A 26300-nucleotide genomic window follows, 5' to 3' on the forward strand; every position below is an offset into this window, starting at 1 on the left:
GTATCCCCATGCCCACCTCCTACCTATCCATCCATCCAACTCCTCAACTCCCCCGATACGTCGTATACCCAAACGGTCCCAACAACACCGGCACATGATAATGCTCGCCCTTCGCCTCCTGCCTCACAAGAAACTTGACCTCTACCTCCGGGAAAAACGTCTTAACCCCCCTCTCCCCAAAGTAGCGCTCAGTATCAAATGTCAAACTGTACTTTTGATCACCCTCCTGCGCGAACACTTCTTCCAGACTCGCGGAGGAGAAGGGCGTGCTGAGTGTCCAGGCGGTTACGCGGCCGTCGGCGTTTGTGCGGCCGGTGAATTTGGGGGTCGAGGCGGTGCTCGTGGTGGTTGTGGGGTGCAGGGTGAGGGTTACGGGGATGTTGGGGCCGGGGCGCCCGAGGGTTGTGTCGAGGACGTGGCAGGTTATTGGGGGTTTCTTTTCGGGAATCGACATCTTTGCGGTGGAGGTTGTGGGTGGGGAGAGGTGGTTTGTGAGAGCGGTGATGCGGTGCGTGGTGGACATGCGGCTGTGGTGTGTTCGTATGGGAGCTTGCGAGGAAAATCCGGTTCGAAGGCGATGTGTAGATCGGGGGGGGGGGTTAAAGAGAAAGAGTGTTTGTGAGTGTAGATATGATAGTTGCGCGAAGAGAGACCTGCGGTACCTTCCTGCTGTTGTACGCGGTAGCTACCCCTCCAGCCCACTTCGGAGCTCCCCGATGCTGTACTACGCGCCGGACGCCGCGTACCTAAGCTCGACGACGTCCCGAACCGAATATCTTATTGTAACTCTGCTGATGTGTAATCTGCTTCTAATGGCTCGTATGTAATTCGGACTGTTCTAGCGAAAGACATCTTCTGCCATTTGGTCATTTGCAATACATGCTTTTCCTTCTGCTCTTGTGCACACTCCAGATCTTGGTTGCTATAAAGCCCTCGCACTCTCGTCCTGATGTGTGAGCTCAGTTGGACCGTGTCAGATATCTTCCAAGATTGCCTCTACCATGTCGCCACATTCCGAGTGAGCAGTCCTCGGGAACATACAAAGCCGCTAGTTTACCAGCATATGTATTGCTAAGTAGGTCAACGTTGTGATAAATTGAGAATGCCCATGTTCTGATTATTGGGCTGTGTATGTCTTGCTGGTTGCAGAATAATTCCTCTACGTTATTTTAAATGAAAAAAGGGAAGGGCTATCTATTGTATACTACACCTTACCTTAAGCTGCTGCACATCTCATCCGTCGTTCTTCCGCTATTGAGCTGAAGCAAGAAGTGTTTGGCTTTTGCTTCATGTGTTTCCAGAATTAACACTTCATTTGTATAAGTCCCTTCCTTAGAAAAGAAGACACCCCTCACGTTGAGCATTTTGACATGGTATGTACCTGGAAGTTGATTTGTCTTTGATCAACATTGTTCATTCTTCCATGTCCCGAGGTCGTTTCAACTACACCGCGAGCTATCCGGGTATTCAAATCTATTTGATAGTATCATAAGCTATCAAATCTCATGTGTTGTTGGAAGTAAAAGCATGTTCCGGTGTAGATGGAGTTGGATCCGATTGGTGTCGTAGTAGCGACCAAAAGCATGACCAATAGTGTGAGTTTCAAATGGAAGCTAGGTCAGAACACCCTTCTGACGGAGAAGAAGCAGAAGTGTAACCCTCAATTTGCAAGTCTGGCGAGACTAGACGACTCTACAGCAGTGTTGTACGCCAGTGGAGATCAAAGGTCAACAACTACGTCACATTTAAGCTTTGCTCTACACCTGCTGCACGCTCATGCGCTACGTGCGGATAGTTGGTGGCTCGCATGAGCCAGACCCATACGACCAAGCAGCAAGAAGCAAGAAGGTACGGGGAAGCGGAATAGCCGTCGTCCCTAACGTTCGTGATACGTCTTTAGGGTGTGGAGGCTGGCATCGCCCTGCCACCCGCCCACTTGTTGATTACAGAATGCCAAACATCCGACTCTTTGATTCCACGCTTGCTGCATTAAACAACATGGACATCACGATCTCGATGAGCATCGGGAAAAAGAAGACGATGAAACTTTCGCATGGTATGATTAGGAAGGCGGTCGCAAAGTCCGCGCGAGGGCTGGTACTTTAGGCCGATGCGAGTAGACGATGTAGATCGGCGAAACATGCGTGAATCGAGGTCTGGAACGGGACCGGCACCTGGCAGAATCAGATCCGCTGGCCGTTGCAGAGTATCGGCTCCAGTAGCTTCGAGGTTCCTTCCCTGCGGGTGGAGAGGCAGGGATGGGAGTGGTAGCAGCCGTCGATGCTGTCATGGTGAACGATGCATTATCAAACTCCTCAGTGTATCTTATCGCAGCGTGCTGGAGGAGAGGAAAACGCGGTGGGCGGGAATAGTCCTTGCAGTGAATGGAAGGCTGGGGTGCTTCGACGGGACCAGTGCCGGAAAGCGTCTCGTGGCAGGCGAGCCAAAAGGGGCTGCGGATCGGCGGACCAGCGAAGGCGGTGGGGCCTCGGCTGCAGTGATTGGCCCTCAGACAGGACTAGCGGCCGGGTTTGATTACGAACCCAAGAAATCACGTTATGCGCTTGGCACAGCTGCGTCACTCCCAGAAATTGCTCGCTCGTCCTGTCCTCTGACCTCATCGCCGAACGCCTCACTGTCATCGTCACCACGAGCACAATCCCCGTCAACGCCGGTTTGAGCCTCATTGAGATCAGGAACATCCATCACGCGCTTCCACAGCCCCGGATTGCCTAGAGTCGTGCAGAGTCAGCGCGAGTGTAGGTTTAGAGACTGCGACGGCTGCGAGCGTCACCACAGGGGCTTGACGTCACTATTGGTTTTGACAAGCAGACACCAGCTTTGCGACGACAGAGCCGGCGGTCAACAATATCGATATTCATCGGATTGAGACGGCTCGACCCCGCATCTGCCGCGCTCGATTCCTTTTGCTGAGGTACGTAGTCGTGTCGTCCTGCCCTGCCCTGCCGCTGCCGCGCTGTTGTTATCTGCGCTGCCGACTTTGCCACGTTCCCAGCGTCTGCGACAGCCCTTTGCGCCCGTCGTCTGCCTGCACCCAGCCCGTCGCATCGTGCCTGCACCTGTAATTCCGTGCGCTGACAGCTCCGCCGAACAGCACAGGTGCTATTGTGCTCGAGTCGCCCGTGTGCGCCCAAAACCGTCGAGAGAAGCCGAATCGCGTGCGTGTGAGCGAGCGAGCGAAGAGAGGTCAAGGCCCGGTACCACAAGCGATCGACCAGGACACCACCCCTACGTCACCACCCCAAAGTATGGCAGCCGCAACCCAAACCGCTCGAACCTCCTCCCCGTCCTCCAAGATGTCCTCTCCCAAGGACATCAAAACATCTCTCCCTACCGTCACCAAGACTGAAGGTGTGTATGCCCCCGTCGCTGCTGCCCCGTGAAGCCCTCACCGCTGCTGCTTCCCACATCTCCCCTTTCCCTGCCTGCGTCGCGCGCATGCATCGTCGTCATCCTCGCCGTCACATCATCGCACATGCAAGCATTACTAACACCGTGATCAGCTGAGCCAGTAAAAGCCGAGTCGTCGCCCAAGGTACAGCGTAAGTAGTCCCGTCCCAACATCACCGTCGACTCTCAACTGTCGCTTTGCATCCATCTCGTCGTCCACCAGCACACGATGCTAACCCACAGCCAGCTGCGACCACGGAAGCGGCCACCAACGCAGACGCTGCCAAACCCGCAACCACCAATGCCCAGCCGTTGGCGCCTCCACCAAAGCCCGCGCCCTCGACCACTGGCGATACTCCCGACTACTTCAACACCGTCCACAACCCCTTCTCGCTCGAGCCAAACGTCTTCGAGCAGTCCTTTGGCGGCGAGTCTGGCACTCTACAGACACCCGGAGGCCGACCTATTCTTCCGCCCGTTGCGAACATTACGTCACCATCACCCCTACCGGGCATCACACCGGGGTGGCAGGGCTTACGCGCAGGACCCTTGAGCCCTGCTATGCTGAGCGGGCCGACTGGACAGACAGATTATTTTAGCGAGTCATTCCGAGGCTTCCCAACCCCGAACGAATCCTCTCTCCGCACCGGCCTTACTCCTGGCGGCGGTGGTTCCATGTTCCCAGCTCCTAGCCCGAACACCCAAGCCATCTTCAATCTCCAAAGTGCTGGCGTAACACCTGGTACTGCCGACTTCCAGCAGTCTGCTCTGCGCGCCGCTGCTCAACACCAAGCTAACAACAACAAAGCCACCTCCAACGCGCCCACATCGCAGCCCGAAACCGCGACCGCAGGAATGGACCGCCCTAACAACAACTACCAGCAGGCGCAGCAGCCACAACAGCGCGCCCAGAACGAACCATATCCCAACCATGACGTCAGTAGTGCCGCTAACGACCTGCTGTCCTTTGCCAGCCAAAACGGCGCTGCACGCAACAACCAGCCACCCTACTCGATGGCCCCCCAACAGCAATCGATGAACGCCGGGCACATGCCCGTCCAACCCGTCAACGCCAATCATGGCCGCCGTGACACCAAGGGTTCCATCAACAGCGTTCAATCTGCAGAGACCGGTGACTTCTCAGAGAGCGGCCAGAGTGAGCAAAACAAGACTGGTACACGGTCACGTGCGAAGAAGGGCGCCGCTAATGGCAAACAAGCTGCCGGAAACAAGCGCAAAGCTGAAGACGGCCCCAAGAACTCAAGAAAGAAGAGCAACGCCAATCAGCCCATGGGCGACGACATGGACGACGGCGACTCTGATGACGAGAACAACATCAAGGAGGAGGAGTACGACAGCAAGGGCCGCAAGATGACCGACGAGGAGAAGCGCAAGAACTTCCTCGAGCGCAATAGGTATGTCTTTTCTCTCCATCCCAACTTCAAGCTACTAACGTGTATCAGGGTCGCTGCCCTCAAGTGCCGACAGCGCAAGAAGCAATGGTTGGCCAACCTCCAAGCTAAAGTCGAACTTTTTAGTACAGAGAACGACGCGCTCTCTGCTACCGTCACTCAGCTTCGCGAAGAGATTGTTAACCTCAAGACTCTTCTTCTAGCTCACAAGGACTGCCCAGTGTCGCAGGCTCAGGGCCTCCATGGCGCCGCTATGAACAACTTCCTCGGCAGCGATATTAGCCATCAAAACCCATATGGCATCGCCCAGATGCAACCCAACGGCGTACACATGATGCCGATGCAGCAAGGCCAGATGATGAACCGGTTCGTATACCAACCCCAAAGGAACTCTAGCCCCGACGATCAAGAGAACGGGCGGTATCCTTCAAAGTACTGAGACAGTCACTCACGTTGTCAGGTAACTGGGAGTAAACAAGCTGCCTGACCATGTTACACGTGTACACCGCCATTGTCATGACTCTGCATCATGGCAATGACGCAAAGCGTGGGGCATGCGCAGCTCCGACGATCACGATGCTCTACCCGTACGACCTTGTAATCTACCCAACCTTCTCCTTCCTCTCCTACTCCTTGACGCATCGTCGTCTCTGTCACAACGCATGGACGGCGCTTGGCGTTACGTCATTATTGCATCCTCACACCCAGGGGATTGCAACTCGGGTTACCAGAACTAAATTTCGACTTTTCCCTCTCGGGCTGGGTGGCTGGATTGGCAGGGAATCATGGGGCTGGCTACGCACCTCATGCACGCGAACACGATTATTCCTCGTCGGCGATGACGACTTTCTTCATCCATTTCCTTCAGTAACCTGTCCGCCGTTTGTGTGTATATACGGTGTGTGCGAGGGCAACATTTCACTGGCGTTGCAACGGCGATTATATACCGGGTCGTTTTCTTCTTTCTTTGATATAACTGTAGCGCGCCAGTCTAGAGCTGCGCTCGGCGTTCGGGATGCTTGGCTTCGAGCCTACCTTTCCTTTCCGGTGGTGTATTCTGAACGCAAGAGCTTTTTCCCGACGTTTGTTTCTCGAGTCTACGATAACAACAGGGATTATGGCGTAGAGAAAGGAAATGGGAATACCTGTCGGCATGCGTGTCGGTGTACAAGTATGGCTCGACGAAGTGGGATCTGTATGTATACCACCAGCAATCAAGAGTTCAATTTCAATGTTTTCATTCGCTGCTTCATTGGGACCAAGCCTGGTTTCCCATACGGTGAGATCGGCTACATTCCGACGTTTGTCATGATTTCCTCTCTCTCAACGGTCTCGGTGTAAAAGTCACTCATAATACTCCTCACTGTGCCTCCTAACCATCTCCTCCATCTCCTCTCTATGCCTCCTCAACATCGTCATCATCTCGTTTGCTTTGTCCTCCTGCGTCGAAACCGCTTCCTCCTGCCTCACAACCGCTGACTCCCGCCTCACCAGCGCTAATTGCCGCTCAAGAAGCACTTGCTTGCTTGCGACAATGAAGCTTCGCGGCGATCGAGCTGCCTGCTGCGAACAGCTTCGCGCGCAGAACCTGACTGAATAGCGGAGAGTTCGGTAGGCTCATCTGTGGTAAGGTCTACCGGCGTGTCTGAGGTGTTTGGGCTCGGGGTCTGTCGGTACGGTGTTGGGGCTCGACGACGACGGGCGCTCGCGTGATCAGCAGTTCGCGAGGCGGGTTGCTCGAACGTCCTTGCACGGCGTAGCTCGCTTCCTAGACGTCGCTCCTGCGGCTCGCTGCGCTGTTCCAACACCTCGTTCATGGGAGTAGGAGGCGCGCCAGCGCCAGCGCTAGCGGCGTACTCAGCAGGCTGAAACGGGTGCCTCCCGTTACCCAGAAGACGGTTCAACGCGCGAGACCTGGCGGTACCAGTCTCACCATTCGCAGCAGCGTTCTCACTGTTACCGCTCGAATAGGCACTACCGCTGTCATCATTCCTGGCGTTGACACGGTCCCTCTCAGCAGCAGTAGCGGCCCGTCTCTTTCTGATACTCCTCACCCCGCGCGTCTCTCTTGCTCGACTCCGTATATCAGCGACATCGCGTCTGAAATTCTCGAAGTTCTGGAACTGGACGGCGTAGCCTGCGTCGTCGTCGGAATCAGAGTCGATGACGATGGGGTTGAGCTGCTGGTTCTGCACTGGAGCAGCCTCGGGCTCTTCGCGCCAGGGTGGGACTGGGCTGCCGTGGGGTGGTGGGGTGGAAGTCGTGTATGTCGGCGATGTCGGGAACGTGGGAGTTGTGGGAGAGTATCCCGGTGAAGTGGGTGAAAACGTCGGGGATGTCGGGTATGCTGGGAATGTGGGCGATGTTGGTGTGTATCCTGGTGAGGTGGGTGAAAACGTCGGGGATGTCGGGTTTGCTGGGAATGTAGGGGATGTGGGTGTGTATACTGGCGATGTGGGCGCGTATGCTGGTGATGCGGGTGTAAGGTCCGGCGATGAGGGTGCACTGAATGGTAAAGGTGAGATGGCGCCAGCGCCAATCAACTCGTTACCAGCGATATCCGCACCGATACCGTCAACGCCTGCGAACATGTTTGCCATGCGCCGTGAGGTACCCAGACTCTGGTTGCGCGGAGGGAAAGGCAGAACGTGCGCGGGGATCCAGACTGCGCGGCACAGGGGACATTTCTTCTCCTCGTGGGGGTTGCTGCGCAGCATGCGGTCAAGGCAACTGGCGCCGATGTGGTGATTGCAACGTGGGATGCTGGTGATGCGCAGACACTCCTCCGTTTTGTAGTTGTCAAGGCAGATTGAGCATTCTTCATGGTCGGAGAGGGTGGTGTCCGGGGTTGTGTGGTCGCGGTAGAAGAACGCGGCGCTCATCGTGGACTGTTGTTGGGTGTTGTTTGGCAGAGGTTGAGCTGAAGGAGTGGCGGAGAGATCGAATAGATTAGGTGGGAACGCAGAGCCTCCAAGGGGTGGAGAAGTACTGCTAAGGCGGTACTGACGATAGGAGCTGTCACTCCGATGCGCCATGGTGAAGTGTGGGTTTTCGTTCCGGGTGGGTGATCTTCGCAATGTGTGTAGGTAGTAGAGAGTAAGAAGTAAGGAGTAAAGAGTAAAGAGTAGGAAGTAGAGTCAGAGTTATCAGAAAAGACTTTGGCTGTAACAAAGCTTGGCGCTATTGAGAGCGAGAGACAATAGTAAGTGAGCGAGGAGAAAACGTCATTGTTGGCAGAGAATTTATGTAGTGAAGGTGAGTTGTGTGGACGCTTTGACTGGCCGATGAAAAGTTTGTATACTGTTGTCTATTGTACCTTGGTTGAATATGGAGACGTGCTCACAAATCCTCGTCATTGTTAGCAACCTACAATAAGAAAGCAATCAAAAGTTGCGCAATAAAGTCTTTTTGAAGCTCGCGCAAATCGGCATGAAGTGTGCATCTTCCATGGCGTCACTGCAATCAGTTGGTAATCATGTCGCGTTACTGCTTACATTGTATTACAATTTGGGAAGTGACTAGTACAGATGCTATTGTACACATGGACGTAGAATACAAGACATAGCCTCTTCTGATTGAAAATCTACGCGGGCAGTAAGTGGAGTATTTCTCCGACGACGCTCCGTTCTCCCATTCGTCGTGCGATGTCACTGAATATAGTCCCATCACGATAAATACTGCCAAATTTTCAATATTCGTTTCCACTCAGCGAAGTTGCGCTATGCAGTCTTCCGCGCAACTTGTGAAGCCGCCCTTCAGTTCAGTCTCGTCGGCCAGTAGCCTGCATTTCTCCGTGGATCGAGAGATACAAAAGGCCCAGCATCTACCGGCACTTCTTGTCTATTCGAAACGCTATTAGGGCTCGTGCGAAGTTGCGGCTGTCGAAGAGATACCGGGGGAGGCGTTGATGTGGGGGCGGTAACTGGTTGTGTCGACCCAGGATTTAAGCTTTCACAATAGTTTTCCAGGGCTCTAGTCATTCGTCCAAAAGCTTCGGTATGGTCAATGCCATGAAATCTGCGGTGGGGCCGGTTTGTCAACTCGTATGATCGTGTCCACACGTCGTCTCTGTATGCGACAGGCTCATCTCTTTCTGTACGTGTGACAGGCATACCGGGGGTAGAAGATTCTCGATTTTCCGGAATTACTGGCGGGTCGTCGTTTGACAGACTGATGTGCTGTAAGTACGCGTTGTATTGATGAGCGCTTATCGGGTCTTCGGATTGTGGTGATGCAGGTGGCTGGTGAGCATCCTCCCTAGTGTTTGCAGACACATTGGCGGACTCTGGGCTCTCATCTGACGTAGGAACCGTAGGTGAAGATGTCAGCCTAGTATCTGCGCTGCTCGCCATAGAGTACTGGGCATCGCAAATCCCGGGTCCAAGTCTTCTTCCCAAGTCCATTCGTCTGAGGAAGTCAAGTTCCCTAGTAACTCTGTCTTGCCGCCTGATCTCTTCCTCACGTTGCTGTAATTCTCTTTCCTGGTGTCTTAACAATGCCTCACGTTCGTTCAATGACGTCTGTAGCCTTCTACTGTTCTCATGTGCAGACTGAAGCTCTCGATGAAGTCTCCGGGCGCGGCGCTCAATCGCTTGAAGACGCACCCGCGTATCTGCCGTGGAAGTGTGTTGCTCGCTACTGATGTTCTGAATCAGATCCAGTCTCCGGAAGATCTCATCTAAATGGCTACTGATGACTCCGTTGTTCGACGCCCGTTCTTGCTCCAAGATGTTTCGCGTTCGATGAGCTCTCGCTCGTGATTCGACTAGCGCCGGCTCTTGTGGTAAGGTCAAACCTAGCAAACTCTCCGTGACATTGACGTCTCGTGGCGCCGTCCAGGCAGGTGGTCGTTTGTACCATTCTCGTCGACATTGGGGACAACTGTTGTTACGTGGGCTTTCGCTGTCGAGGTAGTCTGCGAGACATTTGCGGCCAAAGCGATGGTAGCAGCCTGTTATGAGCACAGTGACGGCTTCGTGAGAAGGATCGTATAGATGTAGGCAGATGCAGCATGTTTCATCCTGGGATGCAGTTGGAAGGGCTGCTATATGCGACGTCCTCAGCTCTCGTAGGCTGGATACTAAATGGTCCGGGTTACTGTGTACTGTCAGTGACCTACTGGACTCTCAAAGAAGACATGCACGAACTTTGAAAGGGATGATGTGAAGTTGAATGGCATATTTGTGATGTTAATCCCTGGCCAGTGTCTCAATAGGTGTGAGAAGAGGAGTGTTGTTTACAATCGACGTGCGCACAGAAGACGACTGGTTGACTGGGTGATCCTGCATGACCATTAAACTCCGCATCATGAGTACCGTGGGTGAGATTTCAAGTGCATCCCATGTCTGTACAACTTCCGAAATCGTTTATTGTGGGTATGCGGTGCGTAGAAGCCCTGGTATTCACCAACCATGGGATTGCTGCCCCTCGATTCGTCCTTATCTCAACAGAACGCGAAGATATAATGTAAAGTCGAGGCTGCGCAAGACGACACAAGAGCAAAGGCACAGTTTTACGCCGCTCAAACCTCTGGTGATAATATCTAATCCACGCGCTGCGTACAGCGACAACTCGGCTGCAAACATCACGAAATTGAGGCTGGTCGCCAATAGTGGATGGGTGAGGGTGGATGCTTACGGTTTCCTGGCTCAATACGGCCCTGAACCAAAGCTGCTATACCAAAGTTAGGAATACTGCGGACCTACAAAGTAAGACTGCACTCTGACCCTTGCGCCGAGCTTGGGGTTAGAATTTGGTCTTGAATAGGCGTGTATGTGCATTTCTGGGCACAACGGGTAACCGGATAACGATGCCTTCAATCTCCTCTTTTCCATATGCCAACGCCACGTTTGGGTCTCTAGTAAAACCCTTTGACATGAGACATTGGAGTACGTTCGGAAGATGAACCGTCGCGGGGCATGTGACTGTAGAGGTGAGGTTGGGGTCTCTCCCTCCACTCCAGCTTCGAATGTCTTAGAAAGAAGGATGAAGAAGAGTCGCTGGAGGTTCTTGGGTGCGTTGACCCCGCTAAGGCACGCACCTGTGCCAATGCCCAAGCTGAGCCACTTTTCACAACAAGTTGGGTACCCACGAATTGAGTAAGTGCGCTTTGGATGACAATGGAAAGTGCAAACTCAGCATCAAGTTGAAGGTGCCTGCCAGCGAGAGACGATCGTAAACGGCAGAGTTGTGTAGGGCGGAGGTGCATGACGCTGATTGGTGGAATCGCTCGCGCGTCTGTCATATTGTCCCACACCTGAGCAATTATACACCCCAACCATCCCCTCTCCTAAAGGATGCAGTGCTTTCTCCGAAATCCGGGGTTTTCAAAGCCGTCGCACTGCCGATGCGCTCTGCATGCACGCCACCATGTACTCCAGTATGTACCCCATATTAACGTTTCTTGAACACTCCCGAGGTCCACCAGTCAGCGTAGCTATCCCGCGCCTTGCAAGTAAAGAGCTTGGCTTGTATCGCGTGGTGCACTGCATGAGTTAACGAAGAATGCATCTTCCACTCTGCAATCGATCGGTCTTTCCGACACCCTTGAGTCCTTCTGATTAACGCATGAAACTCCTGGTCTTGGAATTCTCACCTGTTTACTGATCAGTATCCACAAGGTGGAGGACATCATCCTTCGGTACCCATCAGAATCCTGCGCCTTTGCTAAATAATCTCCGCAGCCTATTACTGCGTCATGGTCTTTCTCATACAGTCGCAGTCGTGCAACATGAGCTGCGGAGAAAGTATTGCTCATCAGGCCGATTCTAAGCGACGTCGTCAATGAACAGCGTGATTTTTGATTTGTTGAGAGCCGGGTTCCTTCGCAGCGTCCCTATGAACGACAGTTCGAGTTGTCTTATGCATACCAAGACACCGTTCTTGACGGTGTTTCCTAGTTTGTCAGGGCCCGCCGCAAGCGGGATTCCCATCGCTAGCCCAGTTTCCTAGGCTGTATCCGTGCGGTGTCTCTAGGGAGGAAGGGTCAAAGCCAGCATTTGACTGTGATCAGTTGCCCGTAGATTAAGTAGCAGAGTCGGAAGGCTGGCATGCTACTGGTGATGGTTTGCTGATATCGGTGACCAGGACAGCTTCAGAGCGCACAACTTTCCGCTATTCTCCGTCATACTGCGGGGAACATAACCCTCTGGAAACACCAAGTCGTGTGGTATTTCCACTATCGATAGTACCCCAATAAACCAAGAGCGGACATACAGAACAGAACCGGCGAAATGCTAGTTGGCGGAAGTAATGATGGAAGAGGAAATGAGAGGAGGATTGCAGCGCTAAGCATTGCGCTATGGCATGTCACTGTCGCCCTAATAATGCAAGTGCCAACGCATGGCGGAGTTTGCTGGACGTTTCACTTGTGCAATCACCATACCAAAACCACGTGGTACTATCCGATGTGCGCTTCCAAAGCGCATCCTTCTACACCAAGCTTCCGTAACAAGTCTTGGCAATGGCGCGACTCGGGCGGAAAGACGTGCGGCAGGATCGATACAGAAGTCCGCGAATGAGCGTGGAAAGATTAAGGAGGAAAGTCCTAATGCGGTAAGACGACTTAAGTTGAGGGTGCGAAGTTAGCAGTGCAGAAGGCATGGCAAAGGTGCCTGAGCGTGCTATGGAAAGAGCAGAGAGAAGGAGTTCAACTCTCTATAAGTAACGGCGAACATCCCACCGGGTAAGGTTCTGTCATTCAACCAGAAGCATCCCGATATCCAAGGCTCCAGTAGCATTCCTTCTATCATTTCGTCTATTCCAGCTTCCGCTTTCGATCACTTTTTTCTTAACCCGAACACCATCCTTTACCATGAAGTTTGCAGGCATCCTCGCTGCGGCCACGGCCCTCCTCCCTGTTGCCCTTGGATGCAATGGTTACGCTGGAGGTGTCCCTAAAGCCGTTGGTACCAAGACCAATAGCAAGGTCATTGAGGTCGCTGCTGGTCAAACCTACGATGGCCAGTGGTACCGATTCGACCGTGGTAGCGGTGCTTGCTCTGGTCAGTCTGAGGGCGGTGCTGCCGACGCCGTCTTCCTGCTCAAAGAAGGCGCCACGCTGCGCAACGTGATCATCGGCAAGAACCAGGTAAGTGTCAGGTCAAGTCCTGAAGTAGATACATACTAAGACATGTTTAGGCGGAAGGTGTGCATTGCCAAGGCCACTGCACTCTTGAGTTCGTTTGGTTTGAAGATGTTTGCGAGGATGCCATCTCCATCAAAGAAGACAAGGCTGGAAAGGAGTCCTGGATCATCGGTGGCGGCGCCTACCACGCATCCGACAAAGTCGTTCAGCACAACGGATGTGGAACTGTGAACATCGTCAACTTCTATGTCAACGATTACGGCAAGCTCTACCGCTCTTGCGGAAACGTAAGTGATTTCAATCATCAAGATCAGGTTCCTGAACATCCGCTTACACGATCCTAGTGCTCTAAGCAATGCAAGCGCAACGTCTACATCGAGGGCGTGACCGCGGTCAACGGTGGTGAGCTGGCTGGTATTAACAGCAACTACGGGGACACTGCTACCCTCAAGAACGTCTGCTCTGATGCGAAAACCAAGTGCCAGATGTACACTGGTTGTGCTGGTGGCTGCGAGCCCAAGAAGGCTGGCACATGCTCTGGCTAACCTGATTCGCCTTTTCGGGCAGCGTCCGGCTTTGTCCAAGCAATTGAAGCTGGATTGGTGAACAGATGGGAAGGCGCTGTGCGGATCATACTTTCTTGTAAATAAGTTTTTTTCTTTTTTCTTGGATATATCTGTACATATCATCACTTCTTTGTCAATGTTTTCATCGCAAACTGCTTCATCAAGACGCGCTTACCTTAATTTGCGAGGCGGCTGGATGCTGTGCTGTTACCCCGATCCCGCGCGAATGTCGAAGTGAATGCTCGGCGCGGCATAGCCACTGTAATTGTGCATCGAAGCCTGAAGCCAGAGACAACTCAAGTGTATCTTTGCGCGCTCATATAACGACAGCATACATGGCCGATGAGATGTAGGTGTCGAGTCTATTGGCGACACAAGGGGGCCACTGCGGGACGGTGGTGGGGCCGGCGCATAATCGGTTTAACCAAGATTAGGACGCGCTAAACCTCGGAAGGTTCGCGAACTCCTCTCGAAGACGCGTTCCAACCCTTTGGCCATCAGCTCACCCAACCTTTTGCCCCTTCATTGCATCTGCTGATGCTATCGCTAGATCTCCATCAGCTTGCGCCTGTCTGATGCAGCATTGTTTTTCCGTCAACGACCGATTGTCCCGGAAACTTCCTGATTGGCGCGGGAAGCCAGCAGAAGCAACCACGGGCACCTAGAGACGCGACTTGCCGATACGTGCTCGTCTCTACCGCCCGAGGAACATCCGACGGTTTGACAGCCTGTACAAGACATTGTTTTACACTGGCAATCTCAGTGTCTCGTGCAGACCAGATTGTGGTGCTCCGTACCCCACGTTGGGTCTCGGTTGTGCGAGAACGATTTTTCGCGGTCCATCAAGGACTAAACTAAATCTAAAACAAGCAACGTCTACGCGCAACAAAGTCTAAGACAAGCAACATCCAGGGATCAATATCAACCCCACCTTAGGGCCCGCTGTCGTTCAGCATGGCCGTGAATGAGCCAACCTATCAGTTCGCTTTGACGGCGAAAGAGTGCGAAATCCTACGCGCCATTCGCGCTGTCGAGCATAGCAATGCGCCTAGCGAGCAGCCAAGATTGTGGGTATACCCATCACATTTCCTACCCCAGAACTAACATGTTCAGATATCAAAAGCTGGAACTTCAGCTTAGAGACGAGAATGGAGATTCGCTGGGAAGCTGTGACGTCAGCCCGGAGAATATGGTGTTAGACTTTGTTGCCGCTTCGGCCGCGTTTTTGAAGGAGTTGGCAAAGGAGCCTGATCAGCGCAAGAAAGACTTGGCCGAAGTTGACGAAGGTGTTCACATCGATGACCGCGACTCTGTTCTGGGCTCACAGACGCAGGATACTGCTGCTGACCTCCCTGAGCCGGATAATGGACTCCAGACTCCGTCATGGGAGACATTCAGGAAGTCCAGCATCCCGCCGTGTGTCAAAGACGTCAGCTTCACTGTAAGCGAAGAAGATCTGACAACAGAGTTGCGCCAACGGTTACAAGACGACTACCCCGGCGTCACTATAGTAACACCCAAAACCAAAGCCGAAGAGGACAGAGCTCGTGAGGCTCATGCGACAGAGAAGCCCAGAGGAGTCAAGCAAATGATCATCGAGGTTGAAGAGACTGAAATTAGCGAGAATCCTGAGCTGGAAAGCAGTCTCCGAAAGACATACCCGTGGGCGCTGATGGAATTGAAGTCCGGCCCAAATATATCCAGAAAGCGCGCAAGGCGGATGACGGATAGCGACGCCGCGACGCCATTTAGACCAGACCCTGTCAAGCACATCGAAGACTTTGCCGCATACGTCTTGGACCCGCCCTCCGATGATGAATTCGGTTATCACTATCCAGTAGGCGATTGGGATCGTCTGACTTATGCGCGGAAGTTTGAAATCGCTCATGCGCGAGCGATTCAACATTACCATGGCAAGGCGGCTGACGATGGAGGATGCAGTCAGTGTGCGGAATATGGCCATCAGTGCAGAGTCTACTTGCCGCAGCTTGGGAACCTAGCCCACATAGATTTCGGTCACACTTGCCAAAACTGCCGGCTCAGGCATCAACATTGCGACCTTCCCGCCGCCGTAAAACCCCCTCCGAGCACACCAACAGGACCAGCGGCACTCAGGCTCGATACACGGAACATCCATCACCGAGGTGAAACGGTAGATACGCCACCATTGATGAACGCCACACCAGGATCGCTAGTATCGAGAATGACGGCGGCCAATGGAAGGCGGTTCAACGATGAAGAGAATAATGTTCATACTCCAATAAGCGGGGATCCTGGCCTGGATATGATGGAATTCGCTGAGCAGATCAATCTCTTTCAAGACTACAGTAACCCCAAGGTCAAATCCGTCATCTTTGCGATGTACAGCCTCTTGGATAAACACGGCAGGGTCGAGCCGTTTGGCAAACACCGCTTGACTGTCGACCAATACTACCAGAACCTCTTCACTCTTTACATAGTCACGTATCTGCGTAAGGAGTACCACTCGGCTTATACTGTTTTGCTTCGCTTCCAGAACACGAACTACCACGAGACCGGAGAGCTGCCTAGCATAGAAAACGTCGTCCGCGCTTTTGAGTACCTCCCAACGCATGCCCCACTTTGTCGCTGGGTAGTGATACTATACAGTTTCTCCTGGGGAACGCAACACTATGGCAGTTGGGACATGTTCATGAACACGCACCCAAGTGTCAAGTCAAGGGTCCGCGCAGTCGCCAAACTCCTCTTCGGGATTTGCTACGTTCGCGATCCATTTACTACGGGAGGCGATGGGGCAGTACGGCAGCAGTGGTGTGAGGTCCACAATCATTCTACGGGGACCCGTGAACAGGAAGAAGCTTGCGAAAACATGAAGAGAGAGGAAAGATACTCGTCACGTATCGGTGAGAAGAGAACACGTGATGGATCACCCGTGCCGAGGCCTTACAAGGCTGCTAGAGGAGGACGGGGCAGAGGGAGAGGGCGTGGCCCAAGTAGGTGAGGCAAAATGTGCTTAGAGCAAGGAAGGCGTTCTTGGACTTTGGTCTTTTTGGCATAGCGTTGTGATAGTGAAGTACGACGGTCTGAATGAGACTTTGTATGTTTGCTCAACTTTGGGTCTTGTGTCACCTAGTTTCCTGTCTTCAGCATACTCGACCATGCGTATGTATGCAGCAACGCTGTTTTGAAGGTGCGTCAGCGTGAGCCACGTTGTGCCTCCACAAACGAGTGATATTAGCTATTGAAGCTTTGCTACTTCCCATAACACAGACGAAGGAATGTATACACCACTGTTAAACACCAAGATAATATACCTAAATCACTTTCCAAATACATCAAACAAAGAAAGGAAAGTTTTCGCTGGACACCTCGCTTCGTATGCCCCGTCAAACGGCGCCGGTATACTGCTAAGCGGTATACGAGAGGACGTTTAGACCTTGCACTCGATGGTGAACGATGTAACGTCAGTTGGGATAGCAGCGTTATGATTCCCATCAAGGTCGATAAAAGTGTTCCATGCGTTGAGCGCAAAGGTCTGTCCAGGGTAGTTGGGGTTCTTGACTTCGCATTGGACGTTGTTTCCGCCAGTACCCGGGGTAACAGCCTGGAGCGAAGTGGCGAAAACCTGGGGCCCGAAATCATCACCGAAGAGGTGGCCGAGCGTTATAGCGCCGTTGCCAACGATGACATCGCGGTTGGCGTTCCTACCGCTCTGTTCGTTGGCGAGCTGAACGGTGAAGAAGAGGGATGTATTGCGGGCGATAGATGGAGCTGCGAGAACGGAGGCGAAGAGAGTCGCAGCGGATGCGAGGATGATTGAGGCCTTCATGGTGAGATTTGTTTGGCAATATGGTGGAGGATGTTGTAGTGAGTGCTGGTTGGACAGAGCTTGTTCTGGTTTCGGTTGTGTGATGAAATGCTTTTGTTTAAAGCGAAGACGGCTCATCTTCTTATACTTCACACGTCTCTAGTCTTACTCGTGATGCTTATGATCATCCACCTTCAGCAGTGCCTCCACATAGTATCGTAAGAGTGGCTTTCAGGAGACCTTAGGTTCGTGAGATGGTACTGCGCTCAGCTCATGTTGGCTTTCGAGTAATTCAAGGAATCGATCCGATAGTTCTCCCGTAATATCTCGGTTCGGTGGAGGCATCTTGTCCGCCGAGACGAAAACCGCGAAAGGTGCGGTCAGGCGACCGTCTACACAACCAGCCGATGTTACCACACATAGCAGCACACCGATACCAAAGTCCAAGATGTGTAATACGCGTGCAGCTTCTGGTTTGATGCAGCTCGTGTGCGACGGAGCTAAGCATACATCAGCCACCACCGCTCAGCTATCAGCCTCTTGATGATGGGTCAAAATTCCGAAGAGCCGTCTCTATTTTGGTTCTGAAGCTCTTACTTCTGAATTTTCCGTGATTTGAACAATGGATGACGTAAAGTATAGCTGTAGAAGTCACTTCTCGGGTGAGGTAAGACTCTAGTGAGATGTGGGGAAGATGCGGAGGCTGAGTGCTCAGCTGCCACTCTTTGGACACGATCCGATTCTACTCCGTGAATAGGACACATGTGACCGATCTGTGAAAGCCTAGATGTCAGCTTTAAAACACTAACATAGTGTGTAGTACTCGATGGATCAGACTCACATAGGTGAGTACACCTGGGCAGGTTGTACACCACGCTGCCCAGTAGATGAAGACCTCGGAACGATGCGAGCAGCTCGCCCACTAGAAGAGCAGACCACGCAATGCATACAGCATTCGGGGATGTGTCTACCTGTCAAAAGATCTCCGTCGAAGGCGAATGAGAAGTTCCTAGAGTAACCTGTGCCTACCTAGGTGCCGCCTTTTTTTTTAATTAGCTGCGGCAAGTCGCGGCATGTAAACCTCCACCGAGGCCATCACGCAGGTCCGAGTACCTCCATAATTTTATGTGCACATCCATTTGGGTCGTATGAGCATAGTGTTTGGAGGAAGGTAGCGATCATCTACTCACTGCATTCCAAGGTTGCCTTGCATGCCCGAGATTCGCCTAACCCCGCACCCTCACGGACACGCTAACGGCGCCAGCCTTCAATGTTCTCTGTCCAGTGCATCTCCAGTATTCTGTCTACTCTGTACCAAGTCCAGCTCTTGGCTCACTCGGCCCTGGTTGCATCTGCTGTCTCTGAAAAGTCCGAAGGCTTTCAAGGTCTAGGTAGTTGGGGGCTTGTCTTCAATGGCCCTGCCCATCTCGTGGTACTGCGACGACCTTTCGCAGAAAAGACTTGCAGTTTCCGACACTCATACCACGCTCATGCAATTGAATCCTCTCGAATAAGAAGCATCACCGATTTGATAAACCACCTACCACTACGCGCACGTCTGATCTAATTGCCGGCTCCAAAACAGGAAGGATCCTTGGTATCCACTGATCGAGCGAATTAGCATGCCGGGAGCTCCACTTGACGCTTGGTCCATCCGAAGTCCCGCTACTCCGCTCATTCGAAACAGCAGCTTCAACCATTGATGTTCCACGACTCTTTACCCACCCGCGCTCTTCGCTCTCTCATTTCTGCAAGATGTCGACGACTCTGGATCATGGGTTTCTCTCGGCGACCTATCGCCAATACAAGAAGGATACAGGTGCGTCTTTTACCATGCTTAAAGCCACCAGGTTAAAGCAGCTCACACGACAAAAGCATACATTGCCGGTTGGCTAGTGGAAGCCTCAAAAAAGATCGGTTTCAGTCTCAGTAGTATACAGGCGTCTGCGTCGTCAGAGTCTTAACGCCTAAAAGGCAAAGATAGGAAGAAGGCCAAAGAGGCTGCCAAAAAGCAGCCCTCTGAATATCACATCAGGACCGTCGACTTCGTACCTATCGCCGAGGCTATCGCAAAACAAGTCAAGAAAGTCAAAGTACCATCTCCACTGCTGACAGTGTTTGGTAGAGCTATCAAAGCTAGAAAAGAGGCACAAGCTTATTACGGATCAAATCAACTTGCAGATGAAGGACATCATCACTTCATCAACATACTGTCACGAGTTCAGGAAATCTTGCGCCCTTTAGCTCCTGTCACCAAAGTCACCAAGCCAGAGAAGAGCGATGGTGTCCATAATCGATTTACGAAGCTGCCGGTCGAAGAAGCTGCCGACACCTTGTCAACAGAGGATGTGAAACCAGAACCCAAGTTACCGCCGGTTGTCGCAGCGGAGATCGAGCAGAGTGACGAAGACGCCGAAGAGGAGTTCTTTTTCGCAATACATCTGTTTCTCAAAGGGGTCCATGAAATTCAAGAGGTGGTACAAGATTCCTGGTTCAAATCAACGGACTTTACTCGGGACTACATTTTGTCGAGTCTCCTCAGCAATACCGCGATAGATCTTGTCAGACGGGCTGAGGGCGAACTGGACCTTCTTCTTAAGCGTCCCTCGAAATACCCAGCATCAAAGTTCCCTGTGTGGTGCCTCCCTGCGCTCCTATATCACCATTACCGACCGTTGCCAGATGGTGTCAGTATTCAGAACTTAGTGGTCCCCTCGGATGTTACCGTCAAGGCAAACAAGGACGACTACGATAAACTTCACGCTAACTGGTGTTTCTGGCCCGTCTACACAGGTCTGCGATTCTGTGTGAACCGTGTCAAGAAATTCCCGTATCTTGACGCTAACGAAGAGGAGCTTCAAGCAATTGGTGCGGATTCGGTCACGGACATCATGCGGACGTTCAAACTTGCCAAAGAGTTCCGAGTATACACCTCAAACCAGAATCGGTTCTGGGCACAAGATGAAGTAAGAGGCTTTCAGTAGGAACTGCATGAGTCACACACTGACTTTATGTATTGTCCAGGTCACTCGCGGTATGAAATTGATGTTCACAGATAAAGTCATCCCTATCTGGGTGACGTTTGGCATCCATACCCTTCTCGACATCCAGGACATCATGGACTTTCGAATGGGCGAGGGCGAGGGCAACAATGTCCCGTTCAATAACATTCGAGTGTGTCATCGTGATGAGATGGAATTATGGTGGAAGTTCTATGATTGGGAGGCCCCATTCAAGACGTTTTATGGACCCGGTACTCCATGTGGGCTTCAACGCGAGGTGTGTAATGATACCCTGCAAGTGTATCACCAGCTTGTGGAGCACGCCGACATTCCTGCCGTCAAGTACAATCCCATACGTTGCGGTTTGATCAAGTACGATTTCTACCTCCAACTACATGATTGCGGGTTCTACACCGAGAAGCTCAGTGGCTTTGTGTGCGTCCTGGGTCATATATACACTGCGGTACGTAAGCTAGTCTTGTCGGATCACGCCAACCAAGAAAAGAACTGAACAGGCCTGCAGCCTACATCAACTTAAAATCCTACAAGATAGGTGGCTTAGCGTTGATGTAGGCTCTAGACCTGTTCAGTTTTTTTCTTGTATGAGGTGGGATCGTTCTCTTCGAGTTCTAGGGTTCTCTTCAAGGTTAATGGGAGCCTACAATTCAGAAAGCCATAACTGTCTTCATTCAAATGGTCTAGAATTTCCAACGATACACATAGTAGCATGGACTAAAGGAAAATGCTAACGAAAACCTTTAGGGAAAACTGCTTTATCCGGACGATCCTGCTTGGCCTGACATGGAATACGTCCTCTACTCCCAAGATCCAAATCACGTCTTCTACGGCGGGAAACCCAAGTCCCTTGACGAGGCATATCGCAAACTCAACCTTGCTTATGGCAACAAACTGCCGCGCGCGAACGGCCGTGGAAAATCCGAGGCGAAAAACACAAACCGTATGTTCCAGAAGACGAGCATATTAAGTCCGGTTCTGGAGGATCGGATGACCGGATGGAGCGACCACACCAACGAGTCTGTGGACGAGCTTGCCGGTAACCTCAATGCCTTGCTGTGCGACAAAGCCAAACAAGGGAAACTAGCACGCCAGTTGGGCGCATCACCGGATTGGGTTGAAAGTGAGATTGACACTCGCCGAATCGTTCGACTGTTCGAGGACGTTCCGGCAGAGGGCTCTCCTGTGCTGCTTCGCGATTTGTCTCTCTTCATAGAAGGCGAGATGCAGAATGTGTACTTCGACTGGATCTCGATGTACATGATCTGCGGAAATATCTGGAAAGACATTCTATTGGAACTGGCCGGAGACCCTATCCTTGAGCCGCTCATGTACGACCCGCATCCAGGCATAAGCTTGCATGTCCTCAAGCTGGCCGCGGAATACGAAGACAGGCGTGGCAAAATTGATTTAGATGACCTAGAGTTCGCACCACAGCTTCGAAAAGTATGGACCTGCATCCAGGAAGCCATTCGCAAACCTTCGAACCACGAATACAACGAGCCGCACAAAGGCCGCAAGGTCTGGGTCGGCGACGAGTGTCTGGCACAGCAATTTTCTCGCAATCACTTGACGGTAGCTTGGCAGCTAATCGCTAGCAACACTTGTCAGCTGTTTGGCTTTTACGAGAATTGGGAATCTGAAGATATGCATAAAAGTGCCGTGCTGTCGAAAATTCATCATCACCATTCCTTGAACGACGTATATCGCGACCGCGAAATGGACCTACTGTTGGTAGGCCTCCGCGCGGAGTGCCTAAAAGAGAAAACTCACATCGAAAAACGCTGTGGGCGCTGTCGCCGACGGAACTTCTTCCTTGAGCATTATGGCTCAGTCTCCTCGCTCAGAGGCACGGAAATAGTCGACAAACACTTGGGACAGAAGTACCACGGGAAAGACGCCAAGAAGGTAGAAGAGGATGCGCCGCTCAAGGCCCTGGCCAGAAGCATGTTTGGGAGCAGTGACATTCCATTTGTCGACGGCGACGATGAGGCGGGGTCTGATTCTGACTCTGACTTTGACAAGGGTGAGGTCATAGCTGAGGAGGGTTACGCAAAGATCAGAAGTACAGCAGACGGAAAGTACCAGGTCGAGATGCCGATCAGGGCGATGTTTTCTAAACCCGGTATTTGGGAGTGTCTGGCTACCTACTAGTCGGTAGCCCGTCATTTGCATACCACATGTATCTAATCGCTGCCGTATCTAGTCTCATTCATGGTAATATTCAGGGCTGTAGTCTCGCAACAGTGATTCGTGCTCGATATCAACCTCGACGAGGACGGCATTGACGATCTTGAGAGCGCGTTGGTATTGCAACTCCAGAGGTCGATAGCCTCACGAGCCGTACCTGTATCAGCGTATCTGGGGACAATGATGCGAGATAGTCTCCGTGAGATTCGTCATCCGTGCCCTTGAAAAATTGTGGACTACGTGTCGCAAAGTTGACTTGACATGAGCTATACTCCATGTCTAAAATCGTATATTGCTCTGCCAATAAGCTGCTTTTAGCCCTGTTTCTAAGCCTCTTATTGGCTACAAGCCTCGTTGTGGGTCTGCTGATCTAAAGTGGACTAGCTTGCCACATCCTGCTCTCATCTGGTATTGGTCAAGATGCCTGCTAGACCTTCTTGCTCATTGGAAGAGCAATAAGCGACTTTAGACATGGAGTATTGGAAGGCGCGCTGTAGCTAAGTAAGTAGCTTGACCTTTATCAGTAGTCAATGTTTCCGATATAACATTTGCCACGCGCGCGAGAACTACTTCTTTTCTCTCAGCCTCGTCTCATCAGGCGTGGCTTCGCTTGACCCCGCACACCTGCCCACATGCTGACAAGCCAGCTATCTTTTTCCTTGCATCTTCAACACTCATTCTACTTATCTTATACTCTGACATCGAGCAAAATTTTCATGTTCCATCGCACCGACCCTGCGAAATGATTCACGATAACTCTGAAGAGGAGGGCCGACGCTACTGCCAGCTTCGCTCAGGAGACGCAAGCGCAGACCCACTGCCCCGCTTTCCCTACGAGCCTCTCGAACCCCGCTGCATCCGCATCCTCGAGCTCCAGCCTGGTCGACGATCAGATTCCTTCCAGGGGAACTTCACTGAGGTCAACATTGACAGTGGCTACAAATTCGACGCGCTTTCGTACATGTGGGGCGATGCTACGCAGGCCGACCAAATAGTCGTGGCCAGCACCGCTTCCGCTGCGCCCCGGAAATCTGAAAGAAAGCGGTGGTGTGGCCTGAACCTGGTTTCTCGTTCCTCATATGAGTGTTGCCACAAGGCTTTCATACCGATCGCATGGAATCTGGCCCGGGCGTTAGAATATATCCGCGACTCCCGAGGATCTAGGCCACTAAGAATATGGGTCGACGCCATATGTATCGATCAGAATAATCTTAATGAACGAGCTGAGCAAGTCGCTATGATGCGAGCTATCTATCGCAACGCAACATGTGTGCGCATCTGGATCAATGAACCATCTCTCGACGAGAAGAGTGCGGCTGTAGCAGCTCTGAAACGCTTCAGACCCAATGCAAAGATGGAAAATAATGGGTTGGGCAAAGATTATGGGTTTTGGGGGCCTTTGATCCCAATGTTCCAGAACGACTATTGGAGCCGTATATGGATGTAAGTGTATCAACGTTTGCCTCATTGAAGGGGATATCGGCTGATACAGTGACCTGAATCCGGGCAGACAGCAAGAAGTTCTCAACGCACGACGACTTACGCTACACTGCATGAACGTTACCTTCAACGGTATTGCTGTTGCAGAATTTCAGGAAATTGTAGTCGACAAGATCGTCAGGTCCGTTGGTCAACTTAATCACTCCGGTAACGATGGCCTACTAGAGTTGAAAGGAAATATTTTCGGCCCGAGTGCTATCGAGATGTTTGCTATTCATGGCGATCAGAGGCTGAAACATGATCTTGTCGTTCTCCTTACTAGGTCTGGTGGTATGCAAGTATCCAAGGGTCATGATCGCCTGTATGCCCTCATGCACCTGGCTGGAGACTACGAAGAAGGCAGCATCACAGTCGATTACAACAAGAATGCACAGCAGGTCATGGCAGACGCCGTGGTTTACCACATTAATCTGCATCAGAATCTCAACTTCCTGACCGAAAGCTTCCGAGACGGCGCTGAAGCGACAGCAAATTCTAGACCAGATGAGAATAATTGTTCTACGTGGATCCCAGAGGAATGGATGGGACGTGAAACTGAAGGAATTGGACTTTATTTAGAAGATTTTGATGATTCAGAAGCAGTTCATGGTGGCGGAATGAGACACACCGAATGTCCTACAAACGCTGTCGATATCAAGAATCTGCGATTGAGCATCCGAGGCATGAAACTAGGCTGGGTACGGCGATGCTTTACCTCTAGTACATCTCTGTACACAACAGTGTCTGAGTTCTGGGCATCTTCGCTCGGCGAATATTTACAGTTATGTCTGGAGGACGCCAGCACTGTGTTGTCACAGGAACTCTCTCGTACTATCAATGAGGAAGTAGATGGCCGAAAGCACGATCATGGTTGTATTAGAGCTGGACTATTGTATTTCCTAGAACTTAGTAAAGCCCCAGAGAAGGCAGGCCGAGACTTCGGCTGGGCAGGAGAGGACGTATTGGATCTGTTGGCTCCTCTTGAGAACAGTAACCCTTCCGCTTGGTCTGCGCTTCGACATGTTTTACGAGTATTGCGCGGGCGATATTGTATCGTAACCAACGAAGGATACTTTGGCCGAGTACCGGAGTGTAACATAAGAGAAGGGGATGAGACTTGGTTAGTGCTTGGGTGTCCCCAACTGGTTGTTGTGCGAAGACAGCCTAGTGGGAGGTATTGGCATATATGCCCGGTCAGAGTACCTGCGCTGTACGAGCACGAAGATGTCACCCAAGTCTCAAGCAAGATGCAGCCTGGAGATAAAGTCGGCAAATGGACAGTTGAAGATGTTGAATTGGAGTAATCACCACACGCTCACGCTGACAAAAGATTGCGTCTTGCTATGAGATCATTCGCAATCATATTCCATTCGAACTATATACAACAGAATTCAACACATTCCTCCGCCAGGCTTGAAACACTACCCTAATCCTCCATCCCAACTCCTCTCCAATCATCTACGCCGGAGGCCCAACAGGCGTAGGCATAGGCATAGGCGCTACAAACGATCAGCAACAAACCCAACACTCTTCAAAAACACAATCTACTCACAAAAGCCCGGCACACTCCTCGTAGGCCTCGGCATTGGTCCTCTACTAGGCCGACCAGGGAACCCTCCAGTCGGCATGGGAGGAACGCCACCTGGGAAGCTGGGGAAGCCACCAGTTGGGAACGGAGGCGCACCGCCTGAGAAGCTGGGGAAGCCAGGGAAGCCGCCGGTTGGGAAGGGAGGAGCGCCAGTAGGGAACGTGGGGAAACCTCCGGGAGGTGTTGGCATGGGACCGGTGGGGCGGGGGCCAGTGGGGAAGGGTGGGATGCCGACGGGCATTGAGGGAGTGGCTTGGCGTTCGACGATGGGGGCGGCGAGGGCGCTGGGGGGTGTTAGTTGGGGTGTTGAGGAAGTGGCTTGGTAAGGGAGATGTACCCAGCGGCCATGAGGAGGACGGTGGTGAACTTCATAGTGTGCGGATGTATAGTTCAGTGAATGAGTAAAGTGAAAACTGTTCGTTGATGTCGATTTAAACTTCTGACACGAAGTTCTCTTATACTCCTGCTCACCCCCAGTCTCCACATCTTCCAGAGCACACGCGTACCTGGCTACCATGCGTCAGCGTATATTACCTTCCTTCCCTGTTACTCCGCTCTCAAGCCCACGTTGATGAATCCTAATATCCCCTATAACGGTGCAGCAACGCCATATTTGCCCGGCTATCAAAGCCCAGAGTTCGGAGAATTCTTTCACTCGCGGAGATTTGGGGCCGATCGAGTATGTTGAGAGGATATGACGTTGCGTACATGTTGTGTAGAGAGCGTCGCGCCAGGGTGTTTATCGAGAGTTGCACAGTGGCCAA

General features: G+C 52.1%; 9 protein-coding genes across 9 annotated transcripts; 5 read left to right on the plus strand and 4 right to left on the minus strand.

The window, feature by feature from the left end:
• Nucleotides 1–43: 43 nt before the first annotated feature.
• Nucleotides 44–454, minus strand: J4E86_005453 (uncharacterized protein; the record flags this gene model as incomplete). Its single annotated transcript, XM_051445987.1, has 1 exon — nucleotides 44–454. One exon carries the CDS (start codon nucleotides 452–454, stop codon nucleotides 44–46), a length of 411 nt encoding a protein of 136 aa, XP_051302754.1.
• Nucleotides 455–3317: 2863 nt separating this feature from the next.
• Nucleotides 3318–5262, plus strand: J4E86_005454 (uncharacterized protein; the record flags this gene model as incomplete). The annotated part of the gene is made up of 4 exons (XM_051445988.1): nucleotides 3318–3372; nucleotides 3525–3563; nucleotides 3659–4826; nucleotides 4875–5262. 4 exons carry the CDS (start codon nucleotides 3318–3320, stop codon nucleotides 5260–5262), a joined length of 1650 nt encoding a protein of 549 aa, XP_051302755.1.
• Nucleotides 5263–6319: 1057 nt separating this feature from the next.
• On the minus strand, nucleotides 6320–7858 carry J4E86_005455 (uncharacterized protein; the record flags this gene model as incomplete). Its single annotated transcript, XM_051445989.1, has 1 exon — nucleotides 6320–7858. The coding sequence occupies one exon, from the start codon at nucleotides 7856–7858 to the stop codon at nucleotides 6320–6322; it is 1539 nt and encodes a 512-aa protein (XP_051302756.1).
• A 4778-nt stretch (nucleotides 7859–12636) lies between these two features.
• Nucleotides 12637–13454, plus strand: J4E86_005456 (uncharacterized protein; the record flags this gene model as incomplete). The annotated part of the gene is made up of 3 exons (XM_051445990.1): nucleotides 12637–12912; nucleotides 12963–13196; nucleotides 13254–13454. 3 exons carry the CDS (start codon nucleotides 12637–12639, stop codon nucleotides 13452–13454), a joined length of 711 nt encoding a protein of 236 aa, XP_051302757.1.
• Nucleotides 13455–14580: 1126 nt separating this feature from the next.
• J4E86_005457 (uncharacterized protein) lies at nucleotides 14581–15550 on the plus strand (the record flags this gene model as incomplete). The annotated part of the gene is made up of 2 exons (XM_051445991.1): nucleotides 14581–15312; nucleotides 15485–15550. 2 exons carry the CDS (start codon nucleotides 14581–14583, stop codon nucleotides 15548–15550), a joined length of 798 nt encoding a protein of 265 aa, XP_051302758.1.
• A 1334-nt stretch (nucleotides 15551–16884) lies between these two features.
• J4E86_005458 (uncharacterized protein) lies at nucleotides 16885–17283 on the minus strand (the record flags this gene model as incomplete). Its single annotated transcript, XM_051445992.1, has 1 exon — nucleotides 16885–17283. One exon carries the CDS (start codon nucleotides 17281–17283, stop codon nucleotides 16885–16887), a length of 399 nt encoding a protein of 132 aa, XP_051302759.1.
• Nucleotides 17284–19017: 1734 nt separating this feature from the next.
• Nucleotides 19018–22433, plus strand: J4E86_005459 (uncharacterized protein; the record flags this gene model as incomplete). Its single annotated transcript, XM_051445993.1, has 4 exons — nucleotides 19018–19081; nucleotides 19237–20228; nucleotides 20287–20727; nucleotides 21027–22433. The coding sequence occupies 4 exons, from the start codon at nucleotides 19018–19020 to the stop codon at nucleotides 22431–22433; spliced, it is 2904 nt and encodes a 967-aa protein (XP_051302760.1).
• A 778-nt stretch (nucleotides 22434–23211) lies between these two features.
• J4E86_005460 (uncharacterized protein) lies at nucleotides 23212–25252 on the plus strand (the record flags this gene model as incomplete). The annotated part of the gene is made up of 2 exons (XM_051445994.1): nucleotides 23212–23912; nucleotides 23962–25252. 2 exons carry the CDS (start codon nucleotides 23212–23214, stop codon nucleotides 25250–25252), a joined length of 1992 nt encoding a protein of 663 aa, XP_051302761.1.
• Nucleotides 25253–25492: 240 nt separating this feature from the next.
• Nucleotides 25493–25908, minus strand: J4E86_005461 (uncharacterized protein; the record flags this gene model as incomplete). The annotated part of the gene is made up of 2 exons (XM_051445995.1): nucleotides 25493–25820; nucleotides 25874–25908. The coding sequence occupies 2 exons, from the start codon at nucleotides 25906–25908 to the stop codon at nucleotides 25493–25495; spliced, it is 363 nt and encodes a 120-aa protein (XP_051302762.1).
• Between the last annotated feature and the right edge of the window lie 392 nt (nucleotides 25909–26300).

The sequence above is a fragment of the Alternaria arbusti genome (genome assembly GCF_024043155.1).
Source record: "Alternaria arbusti strain BMP 1465 chromosome Unknown scaffold_6, whole genome shotgun sequence".
NCBI classification, from domain to species: Eukaryota; Fungi; Ascomycota; class Dothideomycetes; order Pleosporales; family Pleosporaceae; genus Alternaria; species Alternaria arbusti.